The 17415-nt window shown below is 40.6% G+C and overlaps 1 protein-coding gene across 8 annotated transcripts in view; it reads left to right on the top strand.

Moving 5' to 3' along the window:
* med1l (mediator complex subunit 1-like) overlaps window positions 1-17415 on the top strand; it is a 21726-nt gene extending 4311 nt beyond the window's left edge. For 3 of the 8 annotated variants that reach the window (XM_088321988.1, XM_088321991.1, XM_088321989.1), the window contains exons 5-16: window positions 2322-2448; window positions 2542-2570; window positions 2724-2795; window positions 8215-8289; window positions 8346-8422; window positions 8479-8653; window positions 10467-10591; window positions 12665-12771; window positions 14122-14299; window positions 14355-14450; window positions 16796-16898; window positions 16975-17415. In XM_088321988.1, the coding sequence (XP_088178114.1) occupies window positions 2322-2448; window positions 2542-2570; window positions 2724-2795; window positions 8215-8289; window positions 8346-8422; window positions 8479-8653; window positions 10467-10591; window positions 12665-12771; window positions 14122-14299; window positions 14355-14450; window positions 16796-16898; window positions 16975-17152 (1342 nt within the window). In that variant the 3' untranslated portion in view covers window positions 17153-17415. The remainder of the gene's footprint in view (window positions 1-2321; window positions 2449-2541; window positions 2571-2723; window positions 2796-8214; window positions 8290-8345; window positions 8423-8478; window positions 8654-10466; window positions 10592-12664; window positions 12772-14121; window positions 14300-14354; window positions 14451-16795; window positions 16899-16974) is intronic. The other 5 variants (XM_088321987.1, XM_088321990.1, XM_088321993.1 and 2 more) reach the window with 5 other exon arrangements.

The raw sequence follows: 17415 nt of genomic DNA, 5'->3' as shown, positions 1-17415 counted from the left end.
TCATTCCCGTCGCTTCACACTCGGCTGCTACTGAAGATAAAGGCCTGAGGAAGCCAACAGCACCACATCATCTGCAAAAAGCAGAAATGCAGTGCAAAGTCGCCCGAACCGGACACCTTCCCCACCGAGGCTGCGCTTAGAAATTACTCTATAAAAGTTATGAACAGAATCTGTGACAAAGGGTAGCCCTGGCAGAGTCCAACTCCCACTGGAAACAAATCTGACTTACTGCTGGCAATGCAGACGAGACTCTGGCATACAGGGGACCGCACAGCCAGGATAAGACTGTGCAGTACCCCATACTCCAAAGCATCCCTTCCCAAGGAACATGGTTGAATGCCTTCTCAAAGTTCACAAAACACATGTAAATCGGGTAGGCAAACTCCCATGCACCGTCAAGGACCCTGCAGAGTGTGAAGAGCTGGTCCACTGTTCCATGGCCAGTATGAAAACCACACAGCTCCTCTTAAATTCAAGATTCAACTTCCTGACGGACCCTCCTCTCCAGTACCCCCGAATAGACCTTACTCGTCAGGCTGAGTAGTGTGATTTCCCCTGTAGTTGGAACATACTCTCCGATCCCCCTTCTTGAAAAGGGGAACCACCACCTTAGTCTGCCAATTCAGAGGCACTGTCCCAGATCTTCACGTGATGTTGCCGAGGCGTGTCAACGATGACACGCCCACAACATCCCGGGCCTTAATGTACCCCAGGCGGATCTCATCAATCCCTCGGGCCTTGCCACCAAGGAGATTTTTGACCACCTCAGTCACTTCAACCCCAGAGATATGAGAGCCCACCTCAGAATCAAACCAACAAAATTGGCTCCGCTTTCTCAGAGGAAGATGTGTCGGTGGGATTGAGGAGGTCTTCGAAGTACTCTGCCCACCGATTCACAACGACCCGGGTCGCGGTCAGCAGCGCCCCATAGCCACTATACAAAGTGTTGATAGCGCACCGATTCCGCCCCCTAGGATGTCAAATGGTGAACCAGAATTTCTGTAACGTCGCCTTCCATGGCCTCACCTAACTCCTCCCATGCCAGAGTTTTCACCTGGGCCACTGCCGAAGCTGCATTCTGCTTGGCCAGCAGTTACCTGCTAGGAGGGCCCGATAAGACTCATTCTTTAGCTTTGACGGCATTCCTCACCCCCGGTGTCCATCAACGGATCTGAGGGTTGCGGCCATGGCAGGCACCGACTACCTTAAGGACACAGCTCCGATCAGCCTCCTCGGCGATGGAGGCACGGAACACGGTCCACTCGGACTCAATGTCCCCCGCCTCCCACGAGACATGGGTTCTGCCGGAGGTGTGAATTGAAACTCTCACAGGAGATTCTACTCGCCGCTCCCAACAGACCCTCACAACACGCTTGGGTCTGCCAGGTAGGACCGGTATTTTCCCCTACCATGAGAGCCAGCTCACCACCAGGTGGTTTAGTTGACAGCTCCACCCCTTTTTTTCACCAGAGTGTCAAACATGCGGCCGCTGGTCTAATGACACGACAACAACAGTCGCTCATCGAACTACGGCCTAGGATGTCGTGGTGACAAGTGCACATATGGACACCCTTATGTCCGAACATGGTGTTCGTTATGGACAAACCATAACAGGCACAGAAGTCCAATTAGGATACCCCTCCTTTGGCTGCTACCCAGCTCTTAACGCACCTGACCCCTTTGGTCCCTCCCAAAGGTGGTGAGCCCAGTAGATGAGGGACCCACGTCATCCCTTTCGGCAGTGCCTGGCCGGACCCCACCTCCAGGCATGGCTCCAGAGGGGGTCCCCGGTCGCTCGCGTCCGGTTGAGGGAAATCGTGGACCAAAATTATGTGTCGTCATGGGGCATCTTAATTTAATATACATGTAAATACAAAATATATATTCTAGTTACTTTTAGGATGGTCTTGTGGTGTACTGGGTTGATTGCTCTTGTTTTTAACAATTGTCCCTATTAACGATTGGTTACGACCATGCAACCTAGCAAGAGTAGCCATTTGTATGCCTTCTTTATATTAAGCTTTTTTTTCTTTGGTTATCATGTTATTACTTCTTCCTTTAACAACACTCCAAGCCTTAGGACCATAGCAAACACAGTAAAGTCAACGGCAGAAAAGTTGTACCCATAAGTTTCAAATTTTATCAATCATACTTTCCATAAATATGAGGCGTACTTTAAAATTTCTGGCCAATTTAGGGGTTTTAGGTGCGGCTTAAAGTCCACATTGTATTGTTGGGAAACTCTAAAAAACCATTAAGTGAAAAGGCCGTAATATGATGACATATTCCGGGAGTCTACTGTAGTTTCTTTTTCTGTGCAGATTGGGCTTCCATTTCACAGAAGCATCGTGCTACCTCACAGCCCAACTTTTCTACCTGGAGGTGGTGCTGTTGCCTGGAGGCGGTGTGGAAGAGGTCCAGGTGGCGGCGCATGGAGGAACCCCATTTGTATGTAACAAATTATATACTGTATATATATATATTCGGGTTTTTTTTTTCAAACTGAATGTATTGTGCTTTAATACAAAAAATGTCTTGCAGAGTTGCGATTCTCTCCTGCAGCCCCTCAGGTGAGCCTGAACTACTTATGTGATATATATATATATATATATATAATTTTTTTTTTTTAAAGTAACTGTTATTCCTAAATTAATACTATTATTATAAGGAACATTTTTATTTTATTTAGTAATAATGAAGTCCTATTTCTTTGGCCCAAACAGATCAAAAGATTTTGCTGAGTTTACCACCAAACTCAAAGACCTTGTTGGCCAGTATGACATCCCTGGAGACAAGTAAATTATCAAGTTGTTATTTTTTCTTTTTCTTTTTTTTCAATGGGTTATTTTGTAGATGGAGGTGTTTTTATTTTTATTTTCTCATTGGAAAATATATTTTCATTTTTAATATGTTGTATTTATCAAAAAACAGTTAAAGTAAAAATTGAATTTGCAAAATGTAAAGTTATTCATAAGATAAATTGAGTTGTGACCAAATATAAACCATTATAACCTTTAAAGGTTTTATTTTGGAAAATGTTTATTGTGTTTACAAATAAATCATATTTAATGTTTTTAATGTTTTTATATTAAAACAATAAAATAAAATCCAAAATAAAAAAATGTATGAAAAGATAAAAAAAACGAAAGTGAGTTGTTACATTTCTATCAAAACAACACAATAAAAAAAATATATAAACAGTGAAGTAAATAAGTATTTGTACACCCTGCTATTCTCCCAGTTAGAAATCAAGGAGGGGTCTCAAATTTACATCATAGGTGCATGTCCACTGTGAGAGAGAAAAAAATCCAGAAATTTCTTTTTTTAACTTTTTATTTGTGTGATATAGCTGCAAATTTGAACACCTGAGAAAGTCAATTTTGGTACAGTAGCCTTTGTTTGCTATTACAGAGGTCAAACGTTTCCTGTAGTTTTTCACCAGGTTTGTACACACTGCAGGAGGGATCTTTGTCCACACAGATCTTCTTTAGATCAGTCAGGTTTCTAGGCTGTTGCTGAGAAACATTGAGTTTGAGCTCCCTCCAAAGATTTTCGATTGGGTTCAGGTCTGGAGACTGGCTGGGCCATGCAAGAACCTTAATATGCTTCTAACAGAGCCACTCCTTGGCGTTCCAAGCTGTGTGCTTTGCGTCGTTGTGGTGTTGGCAGACCCAGCCACAACCCACCTTCAATGCTTTGACTGAGGGAAAGAGGTTGTTCCCCAAAATCTCACGATACACGGCCCCAGTCATCCCCTCTTTAATGCAGTGCACTCGTCTTGTCCCATGTGTTACCCCCCCCCATGCTTCACAGTAGGAATGGTGTTTTTCGGATTGTACTCTTCATTCTTCTTCCTCCAAACGCGCTCAGTGGAATAATGACCAAAAAGTTTTGGTCTCATCTAATCTAATCAAGTCAAGTCATGTTTATTTATATAGCCCTTAATCACAAAGAGTCTCAAAGGGCTGCACAGATCAAAGACTATTGCAAACTATTACTACAGACTATTATGACACCATCCCCTCATCTAAAACCAACTTGAGGGAACTACACCTGAGGAGAGATATGTTTATAGTTATTAGAAGTGAAGGTCCAAGGACCCCAAAAAGACCTTTAATCAGCGAACCCGGAAGCGGGTCAAACAGGGAAGTGGTCGGTTTGGCCATATTCACCACCTGTTTAAGATTATAGAGTGACAGATCATTAAATCGGGAAAAATTCCCTGGACAGCCACTATGATAGATAGATAGATAGATAGATACTTTGTTCATCCCCGAAGGGAAAATGTCGCACATCTATAAATTTCATCCCTTTTAACATGTGATGTATTTACAGTGTATTTAGACATTTCTTCCCGTATGCGTTGAGTCTTCTTATTAAAGAAGACCATAGAGTCGTGTGCTGAATGGGTAGAACTCTCTGGGATAATCTGTTGCCTCGTTAGCAATGCTACAGTGTCAAAAAGGGTTTTGGAGTTATTCTTTTGTGCCGCTATCACCTTTGAAAAATACGCTGATTTTGTGGAGGCAAGGGCTGCTTTATACTTTAACAAGTTGTCACACCAGGTTTGACGGAAAACCTCAAGCTTGGTAGCGCGCCATTTTCTAACAGATTTCCTGCATTCTTGTTGAAGCGATCTAGTTTCATCAGTAAACCAAGGCGTGCGTCTTTTAGGTCGTGATTTAAGCTGTATGGGCGCTACTGAATCCAGGACACTAGCGCCAGGGTAGCATTAAACTCATTCATAAGTGAGTCAATAGAGCCTTTATATAATGGAAAGGACGCAACTGCTCCTGAAGGAAGATCGGAGAGCTTAGAAACTATGCCAGTGCTTATATTGCGTCCGCTAAATCCTTCAGTTTTTTAATACAACATTTAGCCAGCACCTCAAATGTAACTACCGTAAATTCCGGACTATAAGCCGCTACTTCTTTCCCAAATGTTCAACCCTGCGGCTTATTCAGTGATGCAGCCAATTTATGTATCTTTTTCTAATAGCCGCCAGCGGCGCTCGAGTCCAAAAGGTAAGATTTAGACCGGTGGAATATATGCGAGTGTGTTGCTTGCGTGTTTTGAATAAAGGAGCGTAGGACGACGTCTATATGACAAAGTCTCTTTCCCATACTGGGGAAGAAGACTTTAATGATGTCAGTTATAAAGAGGAAGATGAACACGGTTTACCATGATTTTTACAATTACTGTATTTTTTTAACAGACCCGTATTCCTTGCGTTGCGAGCGTGTTCCTAGTAGCGTTTTGCTACCCTTCACAGACACGGTTTGGGATGAAAGTTATACTATTATTATTAAAGCTTTGAAAACTCTCTCGGTGTACCGTCTTTCTTTGTAAAAATGTTTAACCATGTATAATATGTATTTGCAACTGTATATTTTTGTAATGTATTTATTTTAGAGACTTATACTGATATGTTTTCCACAAGCGAATCAAAAAGAAGGGGTGAATACAACGGGGGCTGATGGGAAGTGGATTAAAGGTGAGGCGTGTTTGTGGACGCAGCGCACAATAGTGGATATATATTTTTCCCACCCTTACCTTTGTAAATATATATTTTTTTTTTCCTTGGATTATTTTCAACGGGACCCGGACTCTGCAGGTCTGTGTCATATCCTAAGTACCGGTATCATGTCACGTTCTATTTGCCGGCTGTTGTTTTTGGACGGTGTATTTCATAAGAGCTTGCTCTGACCACTCCACGCATTGGTCCGGTATTGCAGTACTTCTGGGAACGGTGCATTCGCACTGATAGCTGCAGGGCTCTGCGGCTAGGCCCTTGACTCCGCCTCTTGGCTGAGAGCAAGTATCTCAGCCCCTTGGCTCTGTAGCGTATTATGATTTGACCGATAACGGATAATGGATAATTGATAAAGAATATAGAACAATAAACCTTACAAAATCCCCCCTCAGTTACAATTGCGGGACTCAAAGTCGGGTTTGGGTTTATTTCGTGATTGTGTTACACGTTTTAATGTGGGCGCATGCGGCTTATATGCAGGTGCAGCTTGTGTAAGTACAAAAGCGGTTATCCTCTCAAAATGTGGTGGGTGCGGCTTATAATCAGGTGCGCTCTATAGTCCGGAATTTACCGTAAATAATCAGAGATAACGGTAGTACACGGTAACACGTGTGAGGTTGAAACTCCTCGAGCCGGAACCAAGTGTAGCGTGTTTCATCTGACCACAAAACTATCTTCCATGACTCTGTGTCATCTAAAAGGTCATATGCAAACTTAAGACTGGCCTTGACATGTACTGGTTCAAGGGGAGAACCTTTTGTGCCATGCATGATTTCAAACCGATGTCTTGGTGTATTACCTACAGTAACCTTGGAAACCTTTCTTAGAATCATTGAGACCCCATGAGGTGATATCTAGCATGGGGCTCCAGATTGACAGTCATGTTTAGCTTCCTCTACTTTCTAATAATTGCTCCAACAGGGGACTTTTTTTTCACCAAGCCGATTGGCAACTGTTTTGTAGCCCTTTCTAGCCTTGTGGAGGTGTGCAATTTGGTCTTTGGTGACGCTGGACAGCTCTTTGTTCTTTGCCATGTTACAAGTTAAAGTCTTACTGATTGTTAAGGTGGACAGGTTTCTTAATGCAGCTAACAACCTCAAACAGGTGCATCTGATTCAGGATGATAAATGGAGTGTAGGACGACTTTTAATGGGCTGACTAACAGGTCTTTCAGGGTCAGAATTCTAGATGATACACAGGTATTCAAATACTTATTTGCAGCTGTATCACACAAATAATTTATTTTAAAAAATCATGCATTGTGATTTCTGGATTTTTCTTTAGTTTATCCCTCTCGCAGTGGACATGAACCGACAATGGAAAGTTCAGACCCCTCCATGATTTCTAAGTGGGAGAAATGGGAAAATAGCAGGGTGTTCAAATACTTATTTTCTCCTCTGTATATTTATATATCTCTATCACAGTGATACCTCTAGTTATGAATTTTATTTGTTCTGGTATTAGCTTTGTAACCTGAAACATTTGTAAGTAGACTCCTTTCGATTTTAAATGCACTAATCTGTTCCAAGCCCTGCAAAAGTATGATTTATCTTTTAATAAATCACAAAAGGGCATCAGAACATGAAACTAATACATATTAAAATTAGAGAACCGCACAATAAACTTAAAACGAGAAGCACATAATGTAGCGAAACCAGGAATAAGGGAAATGTTGAAAATACTCATTTACCTGGCCTCTTTGTTTACTGGTCTGGCATTTTTTGAAAAACTTGTATAATGATATCTGCTTTTGACAATCTGTCCGAAATGTGCGAGGCAGACGTCATCATAATGAGCGATAGCCCGACCTGTCAACACTTATTCTCAGGTGATTCTTTTCCACAAACTCTTATTTCATGGAATTTTGCCATAATGTAATTGGGGCTTATGGAATGATGTCTGCATCCTCCTCCTTGTCATCTCTGGAAAAACTCCTGCAAGGCGATGTATGCTTTCATACCTTTCTATTATCCGTTGCTTGGTTTCAACGCCCAGAAAGTCTCTTACTCCTTTCTCCTTGTCTACTTTTCTGCATGTATTTTGTGCCGTCTATTCTAAATGATAGCACTTCGTGGCAGTATTATACAGTAGACTGTACAGAGCGGGAAGGGGACACGACGGGCATTGCAGGATTCACACATACGCACCGGTTTTGCTAGGTAGGACTCTGGGAGCGGTGACTTTATCTTGAAATGCCTATGTAACTAAAGGCGACGTTTTCTCGTTCAGGTACTTTAGGGTTTGTATGTAAAGCCATTTGCGATTATAGGTGGAGTGGGTGGATCTTTGAACCACTATGGGCGTAGGGGTACCATTGCCTGTGGTGTTTCTTGGGCTAGTACCACCTGGTGGCGTCCATCCCTCTCCAGGCCAACACTATATACATAAACACGCAATTAAATAATATAAGAAAAATTGAGTTGTGATATTTGACTTATTTTCCTCACAGGATCAGAAAATTCAAACTATTGTGATTTAAAAAAACTTTTGTTTTGAAATTTTATATGCAAGCATTATAATTACATGTGTGTTTTGTGTGTGTATATACGTGTGTGTGTATATATATATATATATATATATATATATATATATATATATATATATATATATATATATATATATATATATATATATGAAAATAAAAAAGTTCAATTGTTACATTTGACTCCCTTTATTCCCAGTGACACAAAACTGAAACTATTCACGGCTTTACAATACCTGGGAAAAGACTTGAGAGCAATTTCACATTTGTCAAGGTGAGTGTCTTTTTCTTTTTCATCTAACACAATTTTTGGAACAAATCTTCTTCCAGGCCAGCCAACAAGCACAGCCACCAGATGGGTAAAATCAACAACAGCTTGCTGGGCTGTTTGCTCGCTGAGAATTCTGGTAAATGATTATAAATCGCAATGAAATTGTTTTTGGAGACAAATATGTTCTTTCAGATTTCCCGTTGAGCATCCAGTTTTTTGGCGCGCCAACTTGTGACTTCGATAGATGCAATGAAGTGAATTTCCCTGCAGTGCACTCGGCCCAACTAGCTGTGGGCTCTACTAATGTTATGCATAAACTTCCCTTGGCGTCCGTAGTTACTTTGCCTCTGCAGTTGGACATGGAAGGGTAAAGTCTGCTCATTTTGCATTTTGATTGTTACTAATATTAGTGTTTCCCATACCATAGTAAGATTCTGGTGGCCCACCAGGGTTCATTTCAGGGGTCAGGAACCTATTACTCTTCTCATGAGTACATATGGCTCAGAGATTAAATGCTGCTAGGGCAAATATCCTCTGTAGAGATCCAATACTTATAAGCTCAAAGATGAGGTTTGGTGCTTGCATAGCTGAAGCAACGCAGATATTACAAGCTGTTTGGTATATAAAGAGTACAGTCCTGACTATAGCTTATAGTCAGGGTGTCACACCGACAGAGCCTGTTTTGGCTGTACGTCGCAAAGGAATCCTTTATATTGGAATTCATTAAATTATGAATGTTCAATGTTGAGACACTTTATGATATAAACCCACTGAACAAACTGTAAATGGCCAAGCCACTGCAATTTGATTTGGTGAGTGGTAGGGGTGGAAAGATCTTTGCACACAAAGCACGCACCCCTCCCTCACACATGCTCACTGTGCCAAAAGGAAATACAACTAAGAACTTTTAGTTGTATTTTAGTTTTTTTCTGACATTTTTACAAAAGAACTGCTTGCACCTTGTTTTGAAATCATTCTTTACTAAAAAAAAAAATAAGGTCAAATTGAGCCTCAATAATCTTAAGTAACTGTCGAAGGGGAAAAGTTTAAAGTGGTATATTTGTTATGGGACACATGCTCTGACATTTTTTCATAAAATTACATCAGCTCATCTAACTAGGGTCTCTTTGGGAAACACTGAATATTTATGTGTATGTTTGAAATGGCCTTAAAGGTAATACCAAGTTCTTAAACATACAAAATATTAGGAAATAGTACATGGTTATTGGATAAAATCGATGAATGTTTCATTCGAATGTATCAATTATTTTCAGAGATGATGCATTTTGCCTTGTCTCTGTCATCCTGATCTGTTACGTCATTGGAGGAACACCAGCAAGCCAGTCGCCATATTGTTTTACATATTACCAGTTGTTAAGAGTGTTAAGCCAAGTTTTGGTGGATGCAGTTAAGGTACAATAACAGGACAAGAAGCCAAAAATAACACCTGGAGAGCCAGGACAAATCAACAAAAGGCGACCACAGGTTGAGAGGAAAGCGCCTGGCTGGCAGACCAAAAGACATGCGTTGATCAGCCAGGTTAACTGTAAACCAACAACGAAAAGCGGCAACCCCTAAGACAGCAAATGTGAAGCCAGCCAGGAATGAACAAAGGAACACAGCAAATTAGAGGCAGATCAAAAAACATGCAGTGGGCACCCAGGCTAAAGGGGAACTTGCAACAAAAAGCAGCAACGGCTATGGCGACAAACCTGAAGCTGGCCGGGAATAAACAAACCAAGGAACACAGAAAAACCGGCGCTAATGCTGATTAAAAAACACGCAGCAGTCAGGCTAACCAGGAACAAATTGCAGCAATGACTACAACAATTAATGTTGTAGAATAAACTAAAGGACACGAAAAAAAACAGTGCTAATGGTACGCTAGCTGGACGAACAACACACAGTGTACAGCTAACACTGGGGCCACTGAGAAAACTAAACAGTAAATCCCTTGGCAGCCCCAACGCTAACCCGGAGCTGGCTGGACAAAATCATGCCAACCACGACACAGTCCCCTTCCTCTAATAAGAAATAAACAAGCGCTGCTCACTACAATCGCTGTCCGTTTCTGAGAGTGCCTCACATAATGTGTTAATGGGAAGTCAAAACATTTTTTTGGGAGTACCTCTAAATAGGATCGAAAATATTACATTGTAAGAATAACTTTTTCCCCTCAGGTTTCCCGTTCTTTCCCCAACGAGTGAAGTTCTGAATGAGATGTTCCCAGCCTCATTTGTTCTCCGCCTGAAACCAGCCGTTGCCTTGCTGAGGTCTATTGTTAAAAAGATCAACCAGATTACAGGTTTGTACACAGATGTTGAAAAATAATTACTGTATTTTCGGCTCTATACGGCACACCTAAAGGCCTTCAATTTTTTGCGCCCTATATATAGATCAATATTGAGTCCCTACTACGGTAAGCAGCCGTCGACTCGATTTTTCTTTTCTTATCTTTTTTTTTCTTCCCATAGAAGAAGTAGTGCGAGGTGCACGCTAACCAATGTGTCAATCATCATTATAATCAGTCGCAATTGGCTGAAGTTGTTCGGGGATAAATTACTCGGGTCCTTTTTAGAATTTACAGGCCCGTATATATGGTAAAGTGAAGTATAACAAAGCCTGCAATTGGCCGAAAAAGATGTGAATAACAAGTTAGGTTGGTCTACAGCTTAGAGAATTTTTTTTTTTTTACTTGACTGCTCATTTTGGCGGCTTATCAAAACATTTGTCGGCATTAGTGCATGTATTGGAATATCTAAGTATTTTACACGGTTGGATTCACTGCGCTCATGGATGTAAGGGAGACACTGGTTGCGTATTACATAGAATGTGACTGCTGCAAGACTATGTCTTTGGTGGGCTACCTGTACTTTATATTTTTCAGGTATCTTGTTTCAGACTGATCATGATATGGCTGGGAGTATTGTTTTAAATAGTAAGCTTATCTTGAATCCCAAAAGTTTAAGCTTTTCAATGATATGTGACATGACGTATTTCAGTGACTGGTGACATTGTACGTGTCTGAAACATGTATTTGCCTTTCGATAGTCTGGCGGCTTGTTAAGTTGTTGGTAAAGTTTGACGGTCAGACTGTTTTAGATAGATAGATACTTTATTCATCCCCGCAGGGAAATTCACATTACTATTGACGTGTCTACTGTAGCGCCTTATAGAAAATGTATGACACAAGATTATATTTTTGGAGGTGGGCCTTATAGTGCAGAAAATATGGTAAAATACTCCAAAAAAGTGTGAATTCTGGTTTTCTTTGTGTATTTCGTCACTATTTTCTTTTTATTTTTTTTATTTTTAAAAATACTTAATTTCGTTTAAAAAAAAAATTATTATTATTTTTTTTTTTTTCAATTATCCCAAAATGTAATTATACATTTCATAGGTTGATAAAAAATAATCCAAATAGTTCTACTTTCTCAACTATTTTACTGTCCCTTTTTTGGTAGTATTTCTTTTTTTGTTGTTGTTTTTGTTTTTAAAATATTACTGATAGAAAAAATTCTGAAAAAAATATTTCAAAATATATTGATATATTTAGTAAAAGTAAAAACAAGATTGAGATAGTTACAAGGAACAAAAAAGGGGACCACCTTTCAGATTTAATTTCCCCCTATGTTCTGGTCCGGAGTCTTCGCTCTGAAAACACTGGTCTACTAGTGATCCCAAGAGCCAAAAAGAGATCCGCAGGTTCGAGACCGTTCTCCATCTGGGCCCCGGTGCTGTGGAATGCTCTTCCTCCTGAGATTCGATCTGCAACCTCAGTGGAAATGTTTAAATCTAAGCTAAAAACACTTCTACTCTATAGCATATGAATAACCTATATTTTATGTTGATAATGTATGTATTATTTGCCCTCATGTAGGTTTTAGATGAGGGGGATGGTGTCATAATAGTCTGTAGTCTGCAATAGTCTGATCTTTTCAGCCCTTTGAGACTCTTTGTGATTAAGGGCTATACAAACAAACATGACTTGACCACCTGACCCTTGTGAGAATAAGTGGCTGGAAAGGAGGAAAAAAAGACTCCCAACCATAGTAGTTGATTCAAAGTGTGCTATGCAGACTTTTACTTAAAAAAACATGACTAGTCAACAGACATGGGGACTTGAGACTTAGTGACTTGGACTCGAGTCGACTCGAGTCGCTGTTTTTATGACTTGTGACTTGACTTGGACTTGGCAATCTAAGACTCGGGACTTGACTTGTGACTTGACTTGCCCAAGAAAAAAATACTTGGGACTTACTTGGGACTTGAAGGTGAAGACTTGAGACTTACTTGAGACTTGCACATGTGTGACTTGGTCCCATGTCTGCTAGTCAAACATGCAATCATTTGTCATCGTGTCTGACATTTTCCACAGAAGTTGGGGTACCTAACCTGCAGTGGGCGCCATTTCACAATCTTCTTGCCAAGGCTTCAAATGATGCCTGCAATTATGAAGATGTGCTTGACCGTTTTTTCACTGTGGTAAAGTCATGTTTCTATGATTCCTATTCTTAGCAATAATGTGCGTAAATGATACACCAAAGTTTGGACAGGCCACTGATTTATAGGTAATCCCTAACAGTTTTTTATCTTTCAATTAGCCACAGAACCTGTAGTGCTCCCCATAATTATATAAATACCGTATGTTGCAAGAGATTCCACGCGGCCAGGCACTCAAGGAAGAACCCAACATGTTCAAAATGGCGAATCTCCCTTAACACAACCTGTAAGGGGGAGCTCTGAGACCGACATCAATTGTAGTGAAAAACGTTTCACTGGCCCCAATTTCAAGGCCAATTATGAAAAAGGAATGTCCTTGACAGATGTGTCTTGAGGAAAATGGCTATAGTGCTAAAGATTTAAGATACAGCCGTACCAACTTGAAACAATGGTTGAGGCGAGTGACTAGGGAAAACTTGACATTCACGACAAAGAGAAAAGAGTGCAGGTTTTCCTGAACACAGTCTGGTAGATTGTGTTTAAGACCCTTCTTCTGAGATGGTGTTCTATCAAATACCCAGTTTGTTTTCCTTTTTAAAAGAGGTAATTTTTCATTATGAAGTGCATTTGGCTTGTCAGTCGGGATCACACTTATTGGAACAGGCCATACGAAACAGTGACTGAGTGAATAGATTTACTTTTGTAAAACTCAGATGTTCCACTTGCAAATATCACCTAAACCGTGCCTAGATGTATTATTAATCCCTATTGAACCGCATTATTCAGTTCTTAGTGCATTTGCGATTCACTTTAGCACAAAACTCCTTTGTGGAAACCAACTCGTGACAACACTTCAACTTTATTGTCAAATATGCTAATTAGACAGCACCCTGTATGGATGAAATTACTTCCCCTTGCCCGCATGTAAATAAGCTATAATTATGGCACAATTTAATAACAAATGGTAAGTTTTCTTCTCTTGTTGTTGCAAATAGTTGGATTTTCTTTGCCTGCCTGTATAAGAAACGGACAAGAATTAATTGAATATGGTCAGGAGGAAATAATACATCTAGGCACACTGTAGGTACTGTATATGCAAATGTACATTTGTGAAAGGTGCAAAGTGCACCATGTTTCCAATGATCCGCCGGTCTTTAATGGAGTCCAAATGTGCTAATGTTGCTGACGTTACAGTTCAGGATGTCAAATATGAAACGGGCTGTTATCAAAATACATTTCTAAAAATAATTTGAAAATACCGTTGAAAGGTATATAGATGTTATGCAAAACCATGTACTATTTACCCACATTCTTTGTTTAAGAATTTGGGATTACCTTTTAAATCAGAACGTTTTCAGTATTAAACCAAAGAAGTATTTCAATTATTTTTAGACTCTTCCTGGTGATGTAACCCACACATATATCTTCCCCGGAGATGCCCCCTACCTGGGGGCTGTAACGGAAAGCATTCCTTTCACCAACCCTGCTCAAGTGCCACACCTGGTGCAGGTGCTGCGGCACCAGTGCACCATCAACGCCATACTAAGGAGTTGCATGACCCAAAATCCAGGTAGATCTGTTTCAAATCATCTTGAATGAGGTCATGAAGTATGTTGTGTTTTTAGTTTCAGATTACGATCAACATTTTGAGGTGCGTCTGGAGGATGAAGTCAGTTTTTCTGTCACGTTTCAACGGCCAGATGAGGACTCTCTTGGCAGTTGTAAGCTGTTTTTTGGAATAGCCTGAAATAATACAGTGAACCCTTGTTTATCATGGGGGTTATGTTCCCAAAATAAACTACTATATATGTTATCTTAGTCAATGTTATTGTTATCACTGTTAACTGTGTTATTCAATTAAATACAGTAGACCGCGGGGATATTGACCCACCCTTACTGCACCAGGTTTTGGCTTCTTTTTACTGCATTTTACCCCCTAAACAACATAAACAAATAATATTGTGTGTGCAAAACACATTAAATACAAACTTTGTATTGTTGGTGCCTGCGTCCTAAATGCTGCTGTTATTCGTAAAAAATGACCACATATTATTGGCGGATCTCGTCCTCCAATGCATTGTCATAATAACTTTGAGAATGGGTGACACAATACTTAACTATGTGGAAACATTTTCTGTCCTGGAGAGGGATGGGTGCCACCAGGCTGTACTTGCACAAGACTCACTACAGGAAATGGTGCGCCTACAAGCCTAGTGCATAAGGGATTCACCCACCCATCATATGAGCTATGGATCCTGAGGCTTAGAGTGGTGCTAAAGCAGTGCTTTGCAATTATTTTCTGTCACGCCCCCTTCTCAGAAGAAGACATCATCCCGTAGCCTACTTTTTCTTTTTAATTGATCACATAATATTGGTGGGGACAAAAAAATGATTGGTCTGTTGGTGGTCACATATCATCTACGCCTTTCGGCACAATTTTGCAGAAACAAAAATTAAAGTGTCATATTGGCATGTTTGGGTTGTGACGGCTTAAGTCATTTGGTTTTGTGCTGTCTGCTGCAAACATTTTTAACACGGCAAGCACACCAGTCTTTGCTTGTCTCCCTCCGTGGTACCAGTGAAATGCTCCGTACACATCATCAAAATTTCTCTTTCGTGAGGAGGCTTTACCTGTCTTTGTTAGCCAGGCTCTGCATCAGTTTTTTCATGGGGTCACTTGAGGGTTTGCTACACTTCGTGTTTAAGCTTCATACTAGAGGTAAGATCTTGGGACCGAACCCGACCCAAAGTTTGCGGCGGTTTCGGGCTTAAAATGTCAATTGAAATCCGGGCCAGTTGGGCTTCTCTCAGTTTTTTTTCTTCTTCATGGAGACCTACACAGCATGCACTAACTTTTATTCAAGTAATTATTAAGATACAGAAAATACTTACCAAGCTATCAGTTTAGCTCAAATTCACTAAAGGAATTTTCCTCCTCCTTGTTGGGGTAAAAGACACGCGACTTCCGCCTACCACCTCCCTCAATCAGACGTCATTTCTACTTCTTGCCAATGCCTTACAAGCTTTGCAAACTTTCTTTCTGCTCTTTGGCCATATCTTTGACTATTTGCCTTTTTGTTTAGTTTCACTTTCGTTCGCTGCATGTCACACCGAGATCGAATTTCCACACCAAACAGTTCATTTAGGCGCTGCTCTTGATTAGAGGGACTCGGCCTAAAGAAAACCCCAAGCTGCGTAGTTCAGCCGAAACGCACAGTTAGGCGCTGAAAACCGCACGGCCGGAGTAAAGCTTCAGGTTTTTTTCTGTCTTATTGATCCGTCGGGTTTGCTTCACTTACCCACGACTAAGGCCTGGTTAGGCTGAAAATTTTTAGGCCTGATTTTACTTCTACTTCATACTTGATGCTTATACTGTGTTTAATGCGCCTTGTGGTGGCTAAATGTAAACAAAACACTCTGCAAAAGAGAACATCACTGCTACCTATTATAGTGGTGGTGTAATTGCATTTTATGCTGTGAATGTTAGAGTTCCCCAAAGTCAAACCCACCCGTGCCCCCCTTGATGGAGAATGGGGCCTGCCCCACTTTTTGAGAACCACTGTGCTAAAGGGAGAAGCAAAAAAACGTGATGATCATGGAATTGTTACGTTTTATTATTCGCCTGCTATCTAGCTAATCGAGATGACACTGCCAAATTCCAAACAGAGAGCTTGCTTTTTTCCTCACACTCATTGTTTTTATTTTATACTCTCATGCCATCTAGCGACCAACATTATACATTGCATTTAAATATGTGATTCTTGTCTAAACCAATCAGCTGTGTAGTTTCCTTGTGTTTTACAATAAATGAGCCTTGTGCTAGGGGAGGAGCGTGTTTTTCTTTGAGACGATTCTGGATGCATGCACCTCCAATGGAAGGGGCTATCAAAAAGTTTCTTACCCAGAGTGTGTTTTCATCGTTCTACTACAGTTTAAACCTAGACAGCGATCCCCACCTTGGACTAGATTTGTCATATCCTGGGGGTCTATTGTACATTTATTATACAGTAAAAGGTGAACAGTGTTGATAGAGATGGATCACTGTAATTTCAATATTTGTTAACAGTGCTGGCGAGCATTCCAGATTCTCTCCAAATTACGTGCCGATTATTTGGAGCAGGGATTGGAGGTTCCTTTTTGGAGAGTTACATCTCTGGCATCATGGAAAGGTTTTGACTTTGTTGAGCACATAATTGTTACTATGAATGTATTTTTAAACAATTTAATTGTCCGGTGTTCTTGCAGGTGCATGTCGATCCCATTCACCCTCCAAGCCTTGTTGGAAAAGATGAAAGTTTCTGATTTATCGACTCTCTTGTCTTCTGAAGTCTTCTCTTCATCCTTACCGTCTGCTGTGGGTGAATTGGACAAAAGCTCCACCCGCTCAATTACTGGAACCTCTGTGGTCATCTTTCCAGAATGACTGACTCGAGTCCAATTATTTTTCCGTTATCAATAAAATATTCTACCGTATATCCCTTTTTGCTCACTCGCTAAACTCGAACAAACACTTCTGGGTTAAATGCTGCTAAAATATAAGACGGCAGATCCAGTTTTATGAAGTTTTCACTTCACGGTGTTGATGAAGATGTTTTCAGACCCTCTACGACCTTTACTACACTATACGCCATCAGCAACTAATTATTTCATGGGCCGTTCATTAAAGACTTTGCGCTGTTTCTATTC

Source organism: Urocampus carinirostris, chromosome 18 (genome assembly GCF_059441175.1).
Source record: "Urocampus carinirostris isolate Australia breed hairy pipefish chromosome 18, RoL_Ucar_1.0, whole genome shotgun sequence".
In the NCBI taxonomy this organism is placed as follows: Eukaryota; Metazoa; Chordata; class Actinopteri; order Syngnathiformes; family Syngnathidae; genus Urocampus; species Urocampus carinirostris.
The sequence above is the reverse complement of the archived record's forward strand: the minus strand, read 5'-3'. Positions and strand labels throughout refer to the sequence as shown.